The following is a 22,151-nucleotide window of genomic DNA, read 5'->3' as shown; positions in this document are numbered from 1 at the left end:
TTTCTCCCCGGTTGTGACCAAGCGATTCATTCAAGCGAGGTTTTTATTGAACTGTTAATGAAATTATAATTCTCAAGTGGATTTTCTTCACTTGCCAGCATTTCATGTACTTATATGATTGTGCAAATGATAATACATAATAAAGTGAAAGGTGAAAGAATGTACGCACAAACTTGAGTTAAACATAGGTATGATAGGTAAGGGGAATTGGATGGGAAGGCTTTTTTTTATGCAAAATGAGTGGAACTCACCCGCTCCTCTGAGGGCCAAGGCATCTTCCGAAATATACTCATAGTCCCTCAGTGAAATGACAAAGATATTGAGGCGAACTTGATCTGTGCGTTGTCCACCGAAGTAAGCACTAGTGTCGCTGAACCCATTCAGCAGATGAAAAACAGAGGAAGTATTAAGCTCATCAAAGTATGTTGGATTAGCAAGGTGCAAAAGGAGTAGAACCCGAGGATGTATATAGCATTTTTGTGAGCTCTAAAGCAGAACACAATAATACGGTTGATCAGTGGTCAGAGTTCATATAGCACACCTCAACAATGAACGAAAACAGCAGTGACCAAACTGAGCTGGGTGAACGCAGCGACTCACTTGTATATCTGGCTCAACTGTGAATAGGTTTAGTGGGCGGAAAATAACAAAATTCACATAGACTGCACCCTAGACAGTGGAAAGAATAAGACTGCGTGTACTTGTAAGCAATCGCGGGCTATCTATTCACCGATCTCGTGTTTCCTTAAGGCGACATTCAAATCAAATTTTTTCGCAGTCAACTACATCATTTTACCAATAGAGTTTTGCATAAATTACTTCGGGCGACTGTCACTATATACTTCGTGGGTTGAGCAATAATGTCATCCAGTATTTGCATTCAGAAAGTGAAATACCACTTGGCTATAAAGAAGAGATCGCCTTCAAAGCTGTTTCATTATTTTCGAGAATCGTCAGCAGTGTGAACCCCATCAAACTCTATGGAAACCGGAACCATTGGTATTCCTGTTGGAAGCTGCATACTGCACTGTTCGACAAAAGTGCTGATCACTAGTGTGATAAACTCGCAGTTGGCGCGGTTAGGCGTGAAATTACTGACCGGAAGGTCTGTGGTTCAAGCCCGACCTCTGCCTTTCGACTTTCCCTGTCTAGGCTTGGGCAACCTGGCAGTATCCCAGCCCTTGTGCTTCCTTCGCATGTCATGGCAGCTAGGCACCGAAAGGGTGTTACAGCTGACTGGTTATTATCCTATATATGAACTGTGTGATTGAAGTTTGGTGACGCTTTATTGTATCTGGCACAATCATTCAAGACTGAATTTTATACTGACCAACTGCTGCGATGCATGTCGCAGGTCCCAGTGTCAGCAGAGACTCGTGATTTGAACACAATTTATAGTTTCAATGAAAAATAAAGGCATACAGTTTTGCTTTTATTTTTAGCGTGGGTGGGCTTATGTGAATGGCCCGAACCCAGGGTAAAATGGCGCGGTTGCTGCTAATTATAAGTTGTAAGATCGAGTGCAATGAGGACTAGACTGCAAGCATTCGACCGGCTGCAACGTACCGCTGACTCCAACGACAAAATTAAATAAGAATGAGAAAGATTTTCAGCCTTCATTGCAAGCGCAAAATATATCCTTTTCCATATTTTCTGTTGCTATTCCACTTAGGCGCAGCCTAGTGTAATCAACTTCAGCCAGGCAGCCGGCCGGTCAGTCAGTCAACCAGCCAGTTTAATCATCATGCAACCACAGAAAGCAGAATTTTTCATACTTTAAACTCTAGAGGTTTGGAGACTCAGCTGGTTACACTAGAGCCACCAACATATCGGCTATTATGAGACGTGGCACACCAAGTTTTGGGTGTATTCGAGTTAGGTAGCTTGAGCACGTGGTGTACTGTGCGTGCAACTCCTGTGACCATGGACGCGAACTAGCGATTGAAGACGAGGAACGGAAAAATGACCACATGGATCAGAAAAATTGGAAAAAAGGTTACCGTGAACTGATAGCTCACTGTTAAGTTGACATATCAGAAAGAGTTGGTCATCGCAGTTTTAATCAGCCGATCTGCATGAATACTATTAGTTAGTTTGGCACAATGGTCCGGTGTGGTTTTTCGAAAACAGAGCTCACAGGCAGTAGGCGGACGAAGTTAAAAAGCGGTGTATCACCAAGTTAGACACATCTTAATCCAAAGCACCAACTGATTGCGCACCAAAACGCACACATGACAAGCGACACAGTGGACAAACCGTACAATCAGTTTTTGTGATAAATCGAAAGTGAGTAGTATATGATCCAGAAGCAAATGCGTGGTGATTAGCATTACCAGAATGATGAAACAGAGCGGGAGGAGGAATGGTAAATGGAAGAGGTGGAAAGGTGTAAACAAGGTTAAGATTTCCAAAAGTTCTGCCGAAACTCTCTAATAGTTATTGTAGAACGAATTATAAGGATAGGGGAAACACAAAGAATTGATCCTGCCAGTTTCAGTTAGTTTGGGATAGTTGGGTCTGGTTACACAAGGTTATTTGCAAGCTTGTTGATGAAACCACCGCTTCTTTCACCCGGTCTAACTAATTTTGTGATTATGTGGCAGCTAGGTAAGTAGTATTCGTTGCACACTGTCTAAGAAGATGAACCACATCATAACAGAGAAAATTGACTAGCATGAAAGCGGACTATCCGCACTTAGTGACTTGTTGTTTCTGTTTACGAAGCGGTATTCTGATTGGCATCGACACAACTTTCTGTAAGTCAAGTTTACTCACCGACTCAAAGTACCGGAATGCCTGCCGGGCTTTTGCACAACCAGAGCTTGATGTGAACATCGTATTTCAATTTTTGACGGTAACAGGCGACAGGGTTCCCCGTCCATTTGCATTGGGATCACTTTATCGGTAGTCAGCGTGACCGTACGGCACTGACAAATACGATCGCCATGACCACCGACCTGGAGAAGAGCCTGTCAGATAACAATAAATAGGTTAAATGGTTATTTAAAAGCAGCCACTGGTGGTCATCAAACACAAAATATTGCAGGGTCCCAACCTTCGTAAGTCGAATGGATGGTCTATCGCAATTTTTCTTATCAGGATAAAAAAGTGGGAGGTGGAATGGAAGCAGAATAAATGGCATTTAATGTACACGAAAAAAACGTTTGACCTTTCTGGCATTGGCAATCAAACTGCGCGGAGATGCAAAAACAAACTGGCACTTTCTATCTTTTTAAGAAGCCCGAATGAGGCACTTTTAGGTTGCCGAAATGAAACTAGCAAGAAACTGCTGCGAAGACATTACCCTCTAACCACATCAGCGTTAAAATTAGACACAAGCGACGATTGAAGGTTACGTCACTATTCCGCAAAGTATATCGGGTTAAGCACTTTTTCAAGTCGAGCAACCACCAATTATTTTCCTGCAGTTCGAAATCAGGCATGTTTTCGCATAAACGGTCTTTCATTTGGTAACTGATTCTGTATCTCAGGCTGACTAGATATGAATTACTGAGAGTGGTTCACATATGATGTCTTGCTAAAGCGGATGGCTCAGATGTCTTGATTTCATCGCAATTCAAAAGTTAAGCCACGTAGTTTCCTAAAGTCTTCCTTAAAAGCATGGTTTACTTCTGTATTAGGACTGCAACATTGCCCTTTCACTGCCTTCTACTAAGGCATTATTTTCTACTGGTCATACAGCAGTTAGTTGCCACTTAGTAGGATGTTAACGACGGATATGTTGAGATCGCCTCCCGACAATGAATTGGTAAGTCGGAACATTATTGGGATATGAGTTCCCTTTTTCGGCATGACCAATCAAATGCAGCTGTGGAGAAAGCGCAAACTATTGCAGTCCCTCAAACTGGTTTTGTAGTCATAGTGAACTCTGATAAAGAAATACCGCAAAGCAGTGGCCTGCCTGTTAAGTACAGCATTCGAAAAGTGTGGATGCTAATACAGATTATCAGGTAACAGGCAAAAATCTACTTGCCCTAGTAGAGGGAGCGGCAGAATAATAAGCTGCTTCTGCATGTTACGGAGTTCCCGACTTTCTATTTATTGTGAGTTCATCGGAAACATTTGGAGAGCCAAAGAAATAGTTGAAAGCCAACAGCCACACCATCATTATCATCTGGTGTAAAAAACCGCGTGCTTGCCGTACAATGGTCACAATTGCCACAGTTTTGTTCACTGATGATTCGGGGAGTTGGAGTAGATAGCGGTAGCTGGTATAATTGACGCGTAAATACAGGGTTGCTGAAGGACTTCTAACTAGGGAGATTGGGAGGGGAGCTATGCATTGAAGGCATGCGCGCAATTAGGGGCGCCACTGGGTCACATCCGACGATGTCTGTAACCACTGATGTGTCACTTCTTGACTTCTCCATCCGAGGAACGAAGCACGCTCAATTTAGAGGTGATTAGTGCGCCATCACTTCCCATGTTCGGCCTTACCTCCTTGGACCTCACATCTTCCGGTGACCGAAACCGTATCGGCTAGTGCCAGTGAACCATTGGTGCACAATTTATATCGGATAAAGTGAAGTGACTTGAAATGACTTGAATCGCAGTGAGTTTTTGACAGCTGAACCCATAAATACGTTATCCTATGCAAGCTAATAATGGGACAGTTCTCATTTCAACTCGGGCTGTAACGCGTCAGTTTGCATCCTTGCGATAAACAGGGCTCAACAGATGCACTGTCCTTATGTTGGTCTTTGGAGAATCCAGGTCTAGAAAACCATCAGTGGGTCAACAGTGCCATGTGGAATTCGGTGGTTGGCGAAAAGCAGGAGAAGCCACTAGAATATTTATTCCAATCACACCATCTACTGGGTTGTCCATAGTGAAGGCTCATGAATATCAGACACAGATAGCACATTTACAGAAAAAAACTATCCACTTACTTAGAGAGTGTAAAGGAAATAGTATACTTACCAATGAATTGGAGGACAGACCAATCACCTCTAACAGTCCATCATCAATCTGCTGGGGTTCGAAACCGGCGTTGAGTGGTACAGTCCCCCACGGCAATGTCCCTGAACCATATCTTAATAGGTCAGAATAAAAATATTGGGTGGCTTTAATATATGTAATGCTTTAGAGGAAAGACAGGGGCGTTCTACGAACCTGAATCCCAAAGTACTCAACAAATCGAAGGAAATATAAGGTCCAAGTGGTGTTCTACCGGCTCATCCGCTAAAGCCATAGGACCAACACAATTGTTGTAGGTCTACTGCTGATGCACAGAACAATTTCCAGCCAGTAGAAGGAACAACTCGGAATCTACAGAAATAAGCTTGCATCAAACTCGCGCAAAACTACAACAAAACGAAAAAGGGCAGGACAAAATTTTAGGGTAGTTTTCAATGATGTATTTCAGCCATTTCAGCCCGGCTCATTTCACTATGCTTTTATTGGGCATCGGATGACAAATCATGAGGTACTACTCCATTCTTGTTTTAGAGTTGCCCAACCGCTCAGTTCTGAAGTCACACGCGTCTTCACATCTCTACAGTCAGTATGCTAGTGTATATCGATGGTGCTCAATCGGATTGAGATACCTTGGTAGATCGGCAAATACCGATGTTCACCGCATTTTGCAAAGAACAGCATCGAGCCTAAGTTTATCCTTCTTAGCTATCATTCTCCGAGCTCTGGAGAGCTTCGTGTTTAAGGCACCAGCTTGCGGACCGGAAGGTCCATGGTTTGAATCCGGCCTTAGCATCTCGACTGGCTCTGTCTAAACCTTGGCAACTTAGCTGTATCCTAGCGCTCGTGTTCACTTGCTTGGACATAAGAGATGGGCACAGGAAGGGTGCTAAAGCTGAACGGTACCCCTCAATGTATTTGGATCATGTGTTGATTGCTTATTCTGTCACATTCACATGTTTAGGGCCGGTTTTAAGAAATGATGTACCGTCCGCTAATGGCGACAGGATACAACTGATCACTCGGCTTTAGACACATTTTTGGTGTCCCCCTAGTTTGCCACTGCATGGCCAAGGCGCAAATAGAAGTTTATTTCTGAAGACAGGATAAGGACGAGTTTCAATCTACGCCATTTGAGATGTGACACCTCAAATACTTGAAACTATAACTGAAGCAAATACCTGGTTTCAAAGTAATGCTTAGCATAATTACACGGGATTTCGCTTGTTTTCGTCATCGTGATACAATAATTTTCCGTACAAATAGCATTGCATTCAAACAAATTGAAGCAAACATTTGGGGATGGCCAAAAGACTGTTTTACAGAAGCAAACGACCTGATACATAGATTATGAATTCACACCCTGACCCTACGAAGAGGGCAAAGCTCCAGGAGAGGCCAGAATTATATCCATCTTGATTTCTCCTCGCAACGGGACACGTATCGTATATTTGCGGAAATTCACAAGCAATCCAAAATGGCAAAACCGATCCTGAGCTCAACGACATTTTTGACAGTGACGCGTCAGCACACTAGCGACCGGGTCTATCAATCTGCTGAAGTAGAAATATGAAACTATACACTTGCCCCATATTCAGGCATTATGGGAAAAATGTAAGACTAAAAACGCTGTTGTCAGGCGTTGATATATATATATACCATACAGTCCTAAGAGTCTTAGAGAGATTAGGAACTCAGCCGGCACGAGATTTTCACCATCAGAAGCTTCGTTGAGCTCAGTAGATATGATGTGGAGAAATATGGCTTCAGATGTGAGACCAGCCAACAGCCTGGACAATCAAGTCAAGTGGCCTTAAAAGTAAGTACATATGTCTGGATAGTTAGACTGATTGACTGGACAATGCTGCGCACAAGTTTGCCAAAGTTACGTTTGTTGCTGTCACCTGTCTACCAAAGAGACTCGAAATCAAATCTTTTTTGACTTTCAACTATAAGGCGATTGAATGGGGTCCAAAGAAATCGTTCGCAGACACCAAAACCCTTGGTTCCATTAAACTGTGTATTCCGTTTGTTTTCCAGGCCTCTGACCTGTGGGAGCGATATGATTTTCGGTCTCTCCAGTTGTTGGCGCAGGAGGAAAGTAGTGTTGATCACATTATTCATTCAGACAAACATACATCGCTTTTTCCTTGCTGAACCATTCTTCATTGGTATCGTCCCTCATTGTTCATGTAATAAAATTGTTTGAACACGATTCATCTCTCGGTGGGATCACGTAGTGGTAATTATATCATACAACTTTATGATCTTAACATGCCTGAACAACAAATATATCTGCGACACATAAACTGGCAACATTATAGCATTTACATTTGGCAAACGGCGACAGAAGAATTTAAGGACCTTTCACTCGACTGAATTAATAGACATAAATACGAGGAAGACATGAAATTTTGAGCGAGAAAGTGAAAACTCGAGTTTCCTTGGTACGTTTATCAGTTGCATGGCCATTACGTGGATAAAAAGCGAAAAGTGAAATAATTTTCTGTTGAGTTCAGCCCAGCTCAATATAGACACGGGAAAACCAGTTTGATCTGATACCGATGAAATTTAAAGAGAGACATTTTTGACAGCTTTTTTAAAACTCGAAACGCAATGCTGAATAAAGCCCTTGACTACGATCTCGAAGATAGAGGCTTGCCACACATGAGGCGTGACAGCTCCCCGAAAGTTATTTTATCAGTAGTTTCTACGTCACGTTTAATACCTTTTACAACTATTGAGCAGTAAGAAGACAGTTGAACTCGCTCATAGCTCATACCAGAACCAATAAAACTCTTCACTATTAGATCCCTTTTGAAACGAACGGATAGCGTGCACAACTAAGCAATAATCACACATCTCGGTATGAATTTATTACATTCGCATTTAAACTCCCTATAAGTTAGTACTCGAACGCTCCAGAGGGACGTTTTGATGGATGTCACTAAGCTAGTTGGAGATGGTATCAACCGGAAAGGAAGAAGCAACCTCACGTGAAGCAGAAATCTATAAATAACTTGGATTACGAACGATACGTGCGCATGTTGCACGCAAGTATATAAAAAGGAGGGCAAGTGGGTAATAACACACAAGATCGTTAGTCTTAAATTAGGTGAGTCAATGGAGACTTATCCGTATCAAAACATGCACGTAGGTGTAACGGTATAATTGAATCTAATGTGGGAAATGGAAACCTTTGAGCGTTTGAATTAAGTCGCTAAATAAGAGGAAGGACACGTATGCAATCTTCAACACTCGTTTACGAACTGGGATAGTATTGAATTTCGACTCAAATTAATCTATATATATATATACATATATATATATNTTTTCCTAGATAGGATACTACTTACACAGTTGATGAAAACTCTTTGAAGAATGCCTGTGAACTGGATATTAAGGTGGGCTCTACAATCACACCATCTTAGTTTGTCGAATAGTTTTCAGCTCTTAACATACACAAGCTGGTGTCCAAATACGAAATATAGTTGAAAAAACTTCACCTATTTGATGCACCTGAAAGGAAGAGAAGCTAGCAGTGAACCGTCCAAGAGTTTTCTTATACATCCTTGTAGCTCAAGGGATTTTCCACTCGACTGACCACTTGTTATGGGAAACGGATCATATAAAACGTTCGCGACAATGTTCAGGCACATTAAAACGCTTATCCGGCACTGCAAACAGGATATCCATGAAAGAGACCACGGCAATTAGTTTGCGTTTTGTGTGTTGATTTCTATAACTGGAAGGTGTCTATCATCAGAATTCTATCAAGAATCGCAAACTTTTATCGTCGAGGAGCATAAATGGAGGCCTCTGATTAAACAGATTTGCCACAGGTTTTCCGGAAAAAGGACGAAAACTCAGGTAGCTGAGGCAGTGAAAAGTAGCCTTTAACCATGAGCGATTTTCTTCATTGAGTGGATGGGTTGCCATTTTGTACGGGATTCCGGTGGCTTTTGCATAGGGGGAAACACCTCTGATGACAGAGAACTGAAGATAAATCTCCCACTACCCTGAGTTGCTGCGACTACACACAAGATATAAATGTGCACTGATATCATGAAGAAGAACTTTCCCCAGGTTTCCTGGTGCACATCTTTTGTCCGAAAATAGGAATTATGTGAGGCATGGTTACATAATAGGTGCGTATACCTAGTAGTTAGATGGCCTGAAGCCAAAACACGAAAGAATTTATTTCGAAGTATTTTCTAGCAGGGTATCAAACAGGCGTCCAATCGACAGTTGACTATTTGAAAGTGCACCATAACACAACCCAAATAAGCTGGCTTGGATCAACCTCCCCAATCTACTGCTCTGCATAGTCGTTTGCTTGCAGTCAGTCTCTGTGACATGTATGCTCCTTGCGCCTAATTTGGCCCCAAACACTTTGCAGCTGGTGAGAATCCCCCATAGTTAGACGATATTTTAATTGGTAACTGGTTTTACCCATAGCTTCCGCCGTAATGCTAGCAGCTACTTTTGACCGAAATAAGGTACAATGATTTAGGTCCCAGTGCATACAGCTTGACTAGTAGGGACATGCTTGTCTTACCTACGCACCCAAACATTGTTTTCTGATGACGTTGTTGATTTGAGGATCTGTGGAATCCATGTCACTTTTGTATGAAGAGATCTGTTTGTTCGCAAAGCGGAGGGAACTAGCTCTTAGTAGACCATTGGCACCCACAAAGTTCGAATCCCGGATATCTGACTTGCTAGTCAATGAGAGTACCACCACACCACCAAAGCACGCTAAATATACATGAATTAATATGTCTGAGCAGACGAACGTGTTCACACGAGTTTGGCGACATGGTCAGATTACATGTCCTGGGTGTGTCAGTCAATTGACCCACCTGTCGAAACTTTGTAGTCAGGTGTAAACGTGGAAGCAGAAAAATCTTGACAGTCGGTGGTTATGGGATTTATGGAGTTCGATTTTATATCACTCTTGCTTGAAAGTCCTTCAGCAATTATTCTGTCCTTGTGATTCTCTATCTATTACCTGTTCGAAACGAAAAAGGTTATTTAGTAGAAAAATTTCTACTCACTTACTGATAGCAGTCCACCAGGTGCTAACCGACTTATGACTGGTCAGAAGAATTCACATCACATCAGAAATCAACCACCAAGCGCAGAAATATGAACCAAGCCTGTCCGACGTATAAACTTATTGAATCAGGAACAGCTAAAACATCGGGGTCACGAAATATTTCTCCATTCCTCATTCCAATCCGTCCAAATTACGCCTCTGCTTTATATGCAAATTAGTTAGCTAAATTTGGGCCAGATGACTCAGTGGTTAGAGCGTGAGTTTACGACCGGAAGGGCCAGATGACTCAGTGGTTAGAGCGTGAGTTTACTGACCGGAAGGTCTTTGGTTCGAACCCAACCTCTGCCTCTCGACTTCCCTTGTCTAGGCTTGGGCCACCTGGCAGTGTCTCGGCCCTCGTGGTTCCTTCTGGTAGCATGGCAGTTAGGCACTGAAATGGTGCTACAGCTGGACGATTATTAGCTAAATCTGTAAAAATGCAGGGTAACAAAAGAATTAATGTAGAGTAGGGTTTATTTGCAACGACCTGCGTATATCCTCCTATGCTAGGCAACTCGTTCTTGTGACCGCTGCCACGAAAGTCATAATTTCGTCCATATCAGATAGACTCTAAATATATGCGACATCGTTGATGCGTTTTGTAACCGCGTTTTCACTTACGTTGGTGTTTTCACAATTTTAGCGCTGGAAAACAACACTGCTATCTACGAGTTCTTGATTTTGAGAAAAGCGGGAGAAAGGGGTTAATACGACTGTTCATAGTAGCTTACAGAGACAAAAAACAACGGCACAAATTTTGGTGCATCATGATTTCTATCGTGCGTGCTTCACTCCTCAATAGGATATCGCCAGGGCTTTTGACTTTCTTTTTTCTATACATTCAAACGTGGAACTGTTAAACATTAGTTCATGTGGTATATGGTGTCTAAAAAGTGAGCCAGACATAGTTTATGTCGGCACACTTTTAGAACAATGCTATTGTGATTTACGTCGCCCTCATCATCAGCACTACATGGAATATAGGTTGCAATCAGCACCACAGAAAGAGAGGTTATCATGGTCTTGTCAGTTGTTTGAACGCAACGACGCGCAAACCAGTTTCGCTGGGCGATCAGGTGGTAAACTGGGTTTGGGACTTATCACGTGTTTCCCAAGACTGATTTCGGTTGGATGTCTAATGGACCGGGTAATCCACCCTCTTGCTCACGATGGCAGTTGCACCGTTCACTGTTGGACAACCAGTTAACGGAAATTGACAAATCACGTGATGGCAACTGAACAAAATGAACTCCACCGGTCTGGCCAGTCTGACAAACAGTAACCACGTGGAAGGTAGTTGCACAACCGGATGCAATCAATGCTCAACTTACACCATAATTCGGCAAATTAAAATGCCCATAATCACGCCTTGTATTCTGTGACGTTTGGTGAACACAATGGGCTGATACATAATGTCTAGACGAAATCTGACTTTAGAATAGAAAAACAGTATGTCAGTTAGGTTATGTCATAAACTAACCAGTATACGATTGAATAAACTAACAAACGGGAACAAAACAAGCAAAAGCTGAAATAATAAGAGGTGGAAAAAAGGTTCAATCATTTTATAAAGATGCGTTTGCTTTAAAAGCCCGAAAAGTATTCGGCTGCACCTACCTTGGTATATTCAGGAATAAAATCGCATGAGGGCGAAGACTTCGTATTAGTGGAGTGAGATCTTTTCCGTCGCACTGTGAAGAATAACGGAAAACGCGTAAGTTGCGATGGTGAGCAAATCATGAAACGATGAGGTCGGATTCTTCCAGGTTCCACTCTTTCTGGGTGACAGTACTATATGGTCTTGTTTATCCAAAGTTTTACCACTTTTAAACGCCATCCACCGACAAACCAAGGCAAAAAATGGTTCAGTTCAAAACTGTGTTGAATGGTTTTGGCCAAAAATCGTAAATCAAATGTAGTGAGCTCAAATTCCATTCTGAGTGCTTGCGGAAGTACTTATCAAATGTGTTATTTAAAAAAACACAAAACAAGAAACCTATCAATTGTTTTGCTGCCTGGAATATGTACACCGGGTAGGTTCGAGTAGAACATAAGGTTGACGGAAACTTGCGAACTGCGTCTACCTGATGAGCCCCAGGAAGGGAAAAACCCGGTCGTAGGCTGTCGAAGAGTTTGCAACAACCTTGTGAGTAGTTTTCTTCATGAAAATATGTTGCGACATCTCTTATATCGTACCAGGTGAAACATGAGTTGGCTTTTGTGCAGTACATTCAGTGAAAGAGCGTCAGAAACGAGAGATTCAATTCAATCTTCCGTGAAAACCAAATTGTGAAAACCAAAATCGCAAGTGAGTGTATTTGTCGATATACATGAATTATTCACACGCGACTCTGACTACTCTCGCACACACACGAGTGAGCAATGGACTACTTTGGCCGTCTAGTTTTCTGTTAAAGACAAAACATGAACTCTCAATAGGATTTGTTGTGGCGCAGATTGAAGGAAACTGACGGAGAAAATGCCTTTGGACGAAATAAATTGAAAGAAGGAGGATGAATTTCGAGACAGCTCTGTAGGTTTTCTGGTTGGGTGGTTGCAAATTCGGCTCCGAAAATGGCAGACCTGATTACTATAATGAAGGTAAAAAATAAGGCATTACGGAAAATGACTTGTGGGAGAGCATTTTTATGTTTCCTTTTCAAATTATTTAAAAGTTGTACCTGACTTTATATCGGGAAATTACAAGTCAGTACGGTACTCCTCGCCTTATAAAAGGCTTTAGGGGGAAATGGAAATGTCACGTCAATGAGGGCGTTTCCTAAGGAGAACGGAAGTGACCAGAATGAACCGCATGCATATTTGTGTGCACTAGGGGAGTAAATTGCTGGTTACACCAAGGTACTCTAAACATAATTTGTGACCTCTACAAAACATCCCTGATACTGAAAATCTCATTCGTGTAATAAATATACTATAACGTGTCACTGTGTATCTTATCCAGTAAGGGAAGCTACTCTATAGAAGAACCCAGAAGTATTGCAGACCTGATTCATTTATTGGGAATCATAAGCAGTGCGCATCCCATGAAACTTCAAAGAGTTTTGACCTCAAGACCTTCTACTACTGCACGTCTTTAAATATTTTTCGCGACTTAAATAGGATCGGCCTATTCAAATTTTCAGATCAACCATTTCCGTTGGAGAATTTCCTTGAGTTGGTTAGGCCGTAGAATTCTATTTATAAGACGGGCATTTTTGGTGAGGACAGTATGTCCCGGCCTAAGATTATTTTTACTGACCAGATTATCAGATAATATTCAGGTGGTTAGGCAATAATGAATCTGTTATTAACAGTCATCAACCGCCGCGATTAGGCAACTACGTCACACGGCATACAACAATTACACCAAAGTACCTCATGGGTAGCCTTTTTAAAGAGCTGAATACAAAAAGTAGATATGAAAACAGGTAAATAGGTTGTTACTTTACCACTAACGATGCAGTGCAGTCTACTAGAATTTCAGCATAAAGAAGTGTTTCAGCTGTTTAGGGCATGACCGATGCCCTCTACGCTACACGAGTTTCTGACCCGAATCATCTGGGGAGACTGAATTTTATCGAAAAAGCATGAGGGTCTTAAATGTTGAGACCTACACAGTTAGTGAAGGTGAGAGGCCGATTATCTCAGGGCTTTGGTGTCCCTCTCTTTAGCCTGACGTAGACGTGGCTATTGCACAACCTCAAAAATTTATGTGCACGAAGCTTATTCATACTACTAGATCAGATGTCAAGCACAGTCAGCTGAATTGAAAAAACAAAGTTAAAAAAAACGGGATTACTGATTTTCATATATATCGTCCAAGACAGTTGGGGTTTGGACGACATTAGCTCCAGTGGGGCGAATTTCCGGGATTCACAATTGTCTGAGTGCTTCGAAAGACTGCCCTGGACAGTAGCAACACCGTCATTTATGCCTTTTACGTCGTAGTGAAAATGTTTACGCCAACGTTTCATGTTCAGCTTTCAGATAGCTCAGTGGTCGGGGGCGAAAATTCGCTGGGCGGGAGGTTGTGGTTTGAATCTAACATCAGTACCTTGACTACCTTTGTCTAATTTGGGCATCTTGAAACCCATCGTGCTTCCTTCGGGTACCGTGGCAACTAGACACAGCATGTGGGTTACAGCTGATTAGTTATCTATTATTATTATGGGGTCTAGTACCAATGCACACAAGCTCCTTCCTCGGGCATGATAACCGGGCCTTCTCGTGCACAAAATAAATAGACTGTTGCGCTGGTTTTATTGTGCGTTCGTTAGTTGTTCCAATGAGGTATATTCGCTTAAGTGCGTGTGTCCTCACAGCCCGTCTATCATATCGAAGAACAATCAGATCGGTATGCGGATAAGTCAAGTACCGCAGGACGTTTGGTTTGGGTCTAGGAAAATAAGAGTGCACTTCGTGTTCTATAGAGATGAAGATGTTCTAAATTATGAACCCCAATTTCGGATGCACCAGTTTCTTATTGAAACACTACGCGGCAAATAGTCAGCTTTGTAATTAAACTTTCCGAGCATACTGCTGATGGTTCGCACAGCAGTGCAGTGCGCACGTTTAAGGCTATATAGTCGAAAAACCCGACAGTTGTTCCGTATCCTATTACCCAAATTTCTGACAGAAAAATATCATACTATTCAGAAACGGTGCATAGGTGAGTGTTAGTAATTCATCATGTGGTCCAGACTTGCTCAGACTTATAGCTAACGCAGACAGTTCAAAACAGATCATCTGGACAAGCACAACCGATCGTTTGTTCTAACAATAATATGGTCACCGAATATAAAAAACAGGTATCTTTTCGTCTGCTTAAATGCAAACACACGTCCACCAAAACGTTTCTGCAGTCTTCAAGGTGAAATTAAAAATGGCCGATGGAAGATATCGTGTACCTGTTGCCGCCAAATCTGAATAGAGGCGGTCAGGTGTTGCTGCCCGTCAAACATTGTAACTCCTCCTGCTGTTCACGAGTAAAAAGGATCCAGCGAAATGGAATGAAGTTGTGAGCTACACCAGTCTGTTTTTCTGTTTCAAAAGCTTATTCAGATAAATAAACCAAAATAATGAAGCCGACCGCCAAAAATGCATAAAAGCTTTTACCGCTGTTGAAACTCGTCATCATTGTAAGAGAGGTGGACTAGGATTAACTACTAAGATTATTTGGACCAGTATGTGGAATACATGGACTAATATGCCAAACCCACGGAATAATCCGACGGTTCTAGTACCTAGGCAGTTTTCCTTACTGTAGAGGCCTCCTGACAAAAACAGGTACGCCTTGAAAACCTCTTTTGAAATTTACAAACCTACCAAAAGAAAATCGCATCTGTCGGTCTATCAAAATGTCTTCTGAGAAAAAAATTATGCCTCTTCAGTAATTAAATAAAAATGCAAGTGGGTAATAGAAGTAACCCCAGGATTACCACTGAGTGGTCTGAGCTAATGCTTACAGGTGACTTAAAACTGGTAATATGCCTCGTTCCGGTCCCAGAGTTGTTTCAAAAGTTGTGTACAATCATAAAAAGATTATCAAATTGTCCTGTCCTTCAACAGAACTCATAATTGGAGATGACATATCCGATCCAACTGAACTATAGCTGTTTCGAAGAAATTCGGTATCGTGGTGCCCATTATCTGCACAATGATCTGAGCTGTAAAACCTTGATGAATGGATTGCAACTCCTTGCGACAAAATGTTTTATTTTGTTGCTTGTGTGCTCAAACCAAAAATCATCCTGACCCACCTTCACATTTTTGCAGTTCACCAAATTTCATTGTTCAACCATGCCTCTGGATGAAAAGTCCTGTGAGATAATTTCCCAGCATCGCTGATACCCCGGGATGCCTTAATGGGGCTTAAAAGTTTAGGCTGGTAGTCTCAGCTCAATTGCCCGATTGCTTTAGTCCATTGAGGACACGTCATAACTTTCGAAAATTTAACTCCATTGTGCGAATACTGAGAGCGCGGTATCGTCTGGATGTAGTTTAAACAGTCAGATCAGTCCACATTCTTTCAAAGATATGGCAAAATTATGCCAATCCCACCAATTTCTGAAGTTTTGGTTTCTTGCACCTACACACAAAACTAATGATGGAGGTTTGGAGACGTGAATAACCTCGAAAATGCGCTTCTTAGAGAGATTTTCCTTTGACCAAATTCTATTTTTTTTTAAAACAAAACACTCACTGTACTGTAGCCTATTACTAAGGTATGCTTTTTTGACGCACTGCGTGGGACAGTTTGGTTAACTGGAAAACACTGACGGACACTTGACTACAATGACTTCGGATTTGTCCTGGCGTCTGACAGTGTAGGACGCTTCATAAAATTTACTGGACTAATTCTGCAGTGGATGGGAGGAGGCCTTGTCATGCGCGTCGGTACTTGTATGTAACGGACAAACGCGGTTCAGTGTTGCAGAAACGAAAGTCATATCTAATTATAGTGGAACCATATGGCACAATATTCTACAAGTGGGTCCCTCCAAGAAGAACGTTATCCGACCGAAAGGTGGCTTTTGTGGCCCGGAAAAAAATCCGCTGAACTATCTTTACAAACTTATGAGAGACGAGCACACCGAAATAAAACAAGATAATACCAGTTAAGGTTCAACTCAGTTGAATGCCGTACAAAATAGCCGTTGCCAAAATGCCTAATGTCGTATTATCTGAAGCAATGGCAGTTTTTTATGAAAGCGAATTCAGCTTGTTTGTTCGGCAGTTTACGTTGGGAGTTAGACATGTTTTACCCGCGAAGATACTAGTGATAGGGATGCCGACTTCATTTGCTAACAAAGTAAACTCTAGCTCCCGACTCTACGACTCTTGAGTCTACGTTTTTGAAACCATCATGTTACTGTTCTTCATTGAGAATCAGACTTTCGATTCGCTATGCAAATAACCCACTGCGTCATGTCAGCTTCTCCTAACGTGACCGGGCCATATGAAACTTTCTTGAGCATCTTACACTGTATCCCCTCAATGTTCACAATCTGAGCACTTTGCTACATTCCAGAAGCGGCTACTGTCATGAATTCACAAACATGAAGCGAAAGCCCGAAATCTATCTCTCCATGGAATCATCCCAAATTCGATAATTTAACCAGGATGAGTTGTGCTATAATAAGCTGCTCAACCACGCAATAAATGCTGCTACAGTGTTTCGCTTTTTTCTCTCAATGTTCTTCCTCTCCAGTGAACATGAATGGCTTGTGGGGGAGTGTTGTGCAGTGTTTTTCAGCTTTAACATGATGTGGTCCAGGTTTACACGACAAAATTCTGTCTGAACGTTTAAAATTTTTTATTAACAATTCAAGGTCCAAACTTTTTAACACTTCAAGGAGACATCGTTTTAGCAATCCATTCGAGAGCTGTAGAATATGATTTCTGTATTTTTTTACAGCATTCCATCCATTAGGCTAGAATCATAGCTCTACTCATGCGGTAAGTGAGGCTTCTCTGTGTGCCATCAGACAACAGTTCCTTGGTAGAAAGTTGATATTTCACTTGAGTACTCAATTTGTTGACTCTAGCGGTGAGAAGATAAATTTAATTCTGACCTATGCACAGAATGGAACCGGTTTAAATGAGGTTACTAATCAGCGAATATCATCCATGACGAACAAGCTCAGCCACGTTAGGGACTGTCCACCACGGTGAACAAAACACCATATCCGATTGATCTTCTAATCTTTCATTCAAAAAAAGATACATAATTTAAAAAAAATGCCACCGAAGTCATCTGCTTATAGAAGCTATGGTCTTATGGTTTTATAAAAGGAATATCGCGTTGAGTGCTGACAGACTGTAAAATGCTAGTAAGGCAACCCAAGACTGGGTGCAAAAATCAATAAATTTTGGAAAATTCGACGTCCGCGATTAGAAGCCACTGATATGCAGTGTTTTGGATATTTATTGAAAATATTTTGTAGAGTTTCTGCTTCGTGGTCTCACCATGCACACAAGTATTTTAGCTCATTTACTGTGTTGCTTCCGTGGAACGCGGTCGATCAAAATGCCACGAAAACTTCGAACAATGGCATATATCAACCATGTACCCCTAGTCTAATAATCGCTTATCTAATGAACAGGTTATCATGATATGCAGCACCAAAGTCCCAACGTTTTTGTGTTGCCATTTCATCGGTAAAGTGGAAAAAACAATCGCTTGGTGTTCTGTATTAGGAATAGATAGCTTTCCTGTGTCTGGTTCACGCTAGCGACATTCGCATCGTGCATATATGATGTTTTGGACCTAAATAGCCTAACTTAGTGACCAAGGCTAGTGTGAACTTCGTTTTTTAGATCGGGCAAACTTAAGGCCAAGTCAGCTAGACAGGTGAAACTCATCGAAAATCTTTCCTTTGAAGTTCTTGCTGCTAGAAAAGCTCAGATAGGTTGGAGACACCACTCTATAAGTCTACCACAACAGGCGTGCCACTGAGCAGTTGGAACCAGACTTGTAGAGAGTTAGGGACTGCTCCCGAGTTAGTAGTCAGAAGTAGTCAGTAAGTATTCGGGTAGACTAGCATCTTCCGACCCATTAGCCTAAGGCCGTGGTCGTGACACTTGTAGCTTTGAAGAAAAGTGTCAACATCCTGAATGACTAGCAATGGTTGTCTTTGAGTGCTTGAACGCAAGAAACGGACCACTTACGACAAGAGTGATGTATTCCGAGAGGTCACGCCAACTTCGAAGGATCAAATCTTTCCCTCCACACTAAGAAGAAAAACGGATAGAACGTATTAATTGGAAAAATTCATTGTTAATTCCAGAAACATGCTAAAAGATGGAAATTCAGAAAATCCCAGTCTGATAGGACTAATGGTTCAGCTTGTACCATGTAAGAAGCGTGTTACGCCTGGAGGAGAATATCCGAATGGTTGTTTACAACTGATGCGGACTAACCTCTCAATGATTTGTTTTTAAAACTATGCTTGATTAGAATGGATGGCAAGGGCTATTGCATAATACAGCGCCAGTTTTAAGTCTTGTCCGTGGAGGTGACTATCATGATGCTGCTGATGGTGAAATGGGTGTACATATTATATATATATATATGTATATATAAACATATTCATGAACTTGTCATATGCCTGAGTAACGGGTAGAACGGACGCAGTTGACCTTCAGTAGGAGCTTAACCCTTGAAGGCTGGCCCTCACCGCATGCAACATTTCGGTTATCAACCTGAAATTGCTAAACGGGACGTTTAAAGCTTGAACTGGGACAAATGTTCCTCTAACTTCTGAGAGTCGAGACTAGCGAGTGTACTTGTTAGTGGTGTGGAGAGCAAAAAACCACTATCATGCACGCAGCTAGTCAGATCCATAGCGACATGTACACGGAAAAACATATAATATAGGGACACGCTGTTGTTCGTCCCATCAGTTTTTAGACTGCAATTTTCTGTCATCCTTTCAGCATGTTTATACTGAGCTTGGGATCAATACGAACCAGTATTGTTTTGGTATCATTCATTCTAAACTACTCGCCGCAGGCCGGACATTTCAGAACCTGAGTGACCAAAGCACAAGCAGGGACTTCGTGGGGAATGTGGACGCAACAATCTTTTGAGACACAATGCTCAAGCTTGGCTCTCTGGTATGCCTAGAGGAGAAAATTGTTAAGAACAGGATTTCCTGAACATTAGATATCGCCTTCCGTCTTTACACCCTCCCTAAATTTTTAGCCCAGACAATCACAGGGTGGCAACCCTTATTGTGCTTTCCAGAGTTGACCTACCAGACGAGACAAACCATATTGACGGCCTAAATGGAATTTGTCTTCGTCAGAACCACTAGGAACTATCATTTACAAATTCAGGAGATGTTATATTTCACCGAGTGCAAATTTTCAGATCTGGCCGCATCTGAAATTTGGAATAACTGTTCACCTGGTTCGAGAATGAACACCAGTTTCTGTTTCTCTCTTTCAAATAATTTAAGCTCGAAACCAATCCATTTTTACTGCTACGGTTTCCTCGTGGTGAATCTCTAGGCGGTTGACTCTTTGTTGGATTGTCGTGCGTTTTTCAAAGTGAGGAATGGAATGAAACCAGAATAACAGCAATGGCCACTGCTTCACATGTCTTACAGTGCATGAAAATGGCAAACAAATATACAATAAACACTTAGAATACTGTCTTAGGATGTGAATGTGGAAATTTATGTGATGAGCATATGTTGGTCCCGAAATTGTGAGCTCAGTATAATGTTGGGTTTTGTATTGTACACTTGGTCGGTAGCGGGAGTGCAATCCACTGTGTTTTGTCCTGATGTAGACCCTGTAGCAGAGTTTTCTCTCTCGATGTTCTGGCCCAAATTTACCCTTTGCGGGACGCAACTGCTTATTCCGTTTATGCTCTAAAATCTTTTAGCTCACAGTTTGGTAACCATCAAATCCCCCTTGAAGAGTGCAAGCTTTTAGGAGTAGTTATCTGGTTTTTCGACGTATGATTTAAAAGAAACGGTAAGTTCCAAAGTGATATTCTATTCAAAAGGGATACACTGGATGGACCAAATAAGAGCAAAACCCATTGTTTCATGACGAACGACGAATAAATTCCATAAACGTGGATTCATCAAACCTGATTTTAGAACCAGTAGCTAGTCCCTAAAACAACTAAACATTCTTGGGCCATCAAACTATCGAAAAAGTTAATATCTCGTTGTAATTTTTCACATTTACCGAAGTGGGCATCCACTTTCGAAATTCCCTTGATGAGAGTAAGCTACAAACGACCGGAATATGGTCCAGCTCGGTAACTCCCCAAATAATTTTCCAGCCAGCCTTTGTAGTTCTTGGAAATACATCAAACATCATTTCTTCTACGGAGAGACAGGGAGTAAAAAAAAACTGCAGTATTCTATTCTAGCTGAGGTAATAAATGTACTTACCCCTGCGTAGAACATTTTGTTTTTCAGGCGGCTGTTAAACTTTTCCGGATTAGCCTCTACAAATCGAAAATGGGCAACTGTTCAAAAACATTGATGCATGAAAGCGGAGAATATTGAACCAAAGGTTCCTGTTCGGTATGTGCCCAAGATTCATGGGCTTCCAGATTAGAGCTCAGACCAGACTTGCATGAGAGAGTGCATGATGGGATAGAAATGTTTTATCCTTAGGCTGAACTCAAAGCAGTGAAACACAAGAACGAAAAGAACGACGATTAAAAAGCAAAACTGCTTGGTGCGCAGAGCACCTACTTGAGCAGAGGCAGAATACCAGCATCGCGAATAACTTTTTGGATTTCAATCAATTGGAAAATGTTTCGGACCGATTGGGTAGTCATCGTTTTAGAGGTTTGGTATACAATCGGTGGATTTATTGCTGGCGACGTTTCAACGTTGGACACAAAAGCTTCCTTAGGCCAAGTGAGTAAGCAACCAGGTCGATCGGGTTTTAAGACAGTAAGGGAACCAGTTCGAGAGATTTCTTATGATGAGCCGACTTGATAAGTACTGGGTGTCGGTTTGACGTTTTTGTTTGTTGGTTGGTGGAGATGACTGGATTCGCGGCCTTGCTTTTCCGGTCCAGGACATCTTAATGGAATATTCCTTTTAGGGGCCATTTACAAAGGTTGTTCGCCTGTGTTCGTCGGTGAGTGCCGGGACAATTTGTTTTGGGTTGCCGGGTGGTATGGTTAGCTGGATGCTATCCTGATTGAATTTTGTACTTTTAGACCCAGACCATCTTGCTGACAACTGCACATCGCCTTGTGTCATCTTGGCTGATTTAAAACCGCTCTTTACATGCTTGCCAGTTCTACGCCCTCTGTTCTGTCCACGCTGAGATGCTTGGCGATTTTCACTGCCTCAGCCACAAGTCACTGTTATGTGAATCTTAGTCCTCGGCTCAGAATGTCCACATTTTCTAATTTTATGCTGTGTTCAGTGTCTGGTGCATACCCTGCCATCGCCTGATATTTATCTACGACTTTCAGTGGAGTGTTAATGCACTTCTTATGCTCATCGATTCTGGTGCGTCATTCCCTGGCTCTCTGACCTATACAAGCCTTTGTAAAGTGCACACAGCTCCTAGTCCTACCAACCAGAAGGTGATCCTTCAACTGCACAAAAACTGAGTGTAAAGTCTTCATCTT

At 41.9% G+C, this 22,151-nt stretch overlaps 2 protein-coding genes across 2 annotated transcripts in view; one reads left to right on the top strand and one right to left on the bottom strand.

Moving 5' to 3' along the window:
• The window catches only part of T265_07356 (hypothetical protein), a gene marked incomplete at both ends in the record, with an annotated part of 129,403 nt that overhangs the window by 19,496 nt on the left and 87,756 nt on the right, over positions 1-22,151 (top strand). The gene's annotated exons all lie outside the window — the stretch shown is intronic.
• T265_14270 (hypothetical protein) overlaps positions 1-22,151 on the bottom strand; it is a gene marked incomplete at both ends in the record, with an annotated part of 55,375 nt that overhangs the window by 22,593 nt on the left and 10,631 nt on the right. The window contains 3 exons of the mRNA XM_009172875.1: positions 252-370; positions 2,776-2,957; positions 20,947-21,002. Coding sequence (XP_009171139.1) covers positions 252-370; positions 2,776-2,957; positions 20,947-21,002 — 357 coding nt within the window. The remainder of the gene's footprint in view (positions 1-251; positions 371-2,775; positions 2,958-20,946; positions 21,003-22,151) is intronic.

This window comes from Opisthorchis viverrini, assembly GCF_000715545.1.
Source record: "Opisthorchis viverrini unplaced genomic scaffold opera_v5_169, whole genome shotgun sequence".
Taxonomy (NCBI): Eukaryota; Metazoa; Platyhelminthes; class Trematoda; order Opisthorchiida; family Opisthorchiidae; genus Opisthorchis; species Opisthorchis viverrini.
This window is presented reverse-complemented; position numbering and strand designations above follow the sequence as displayed.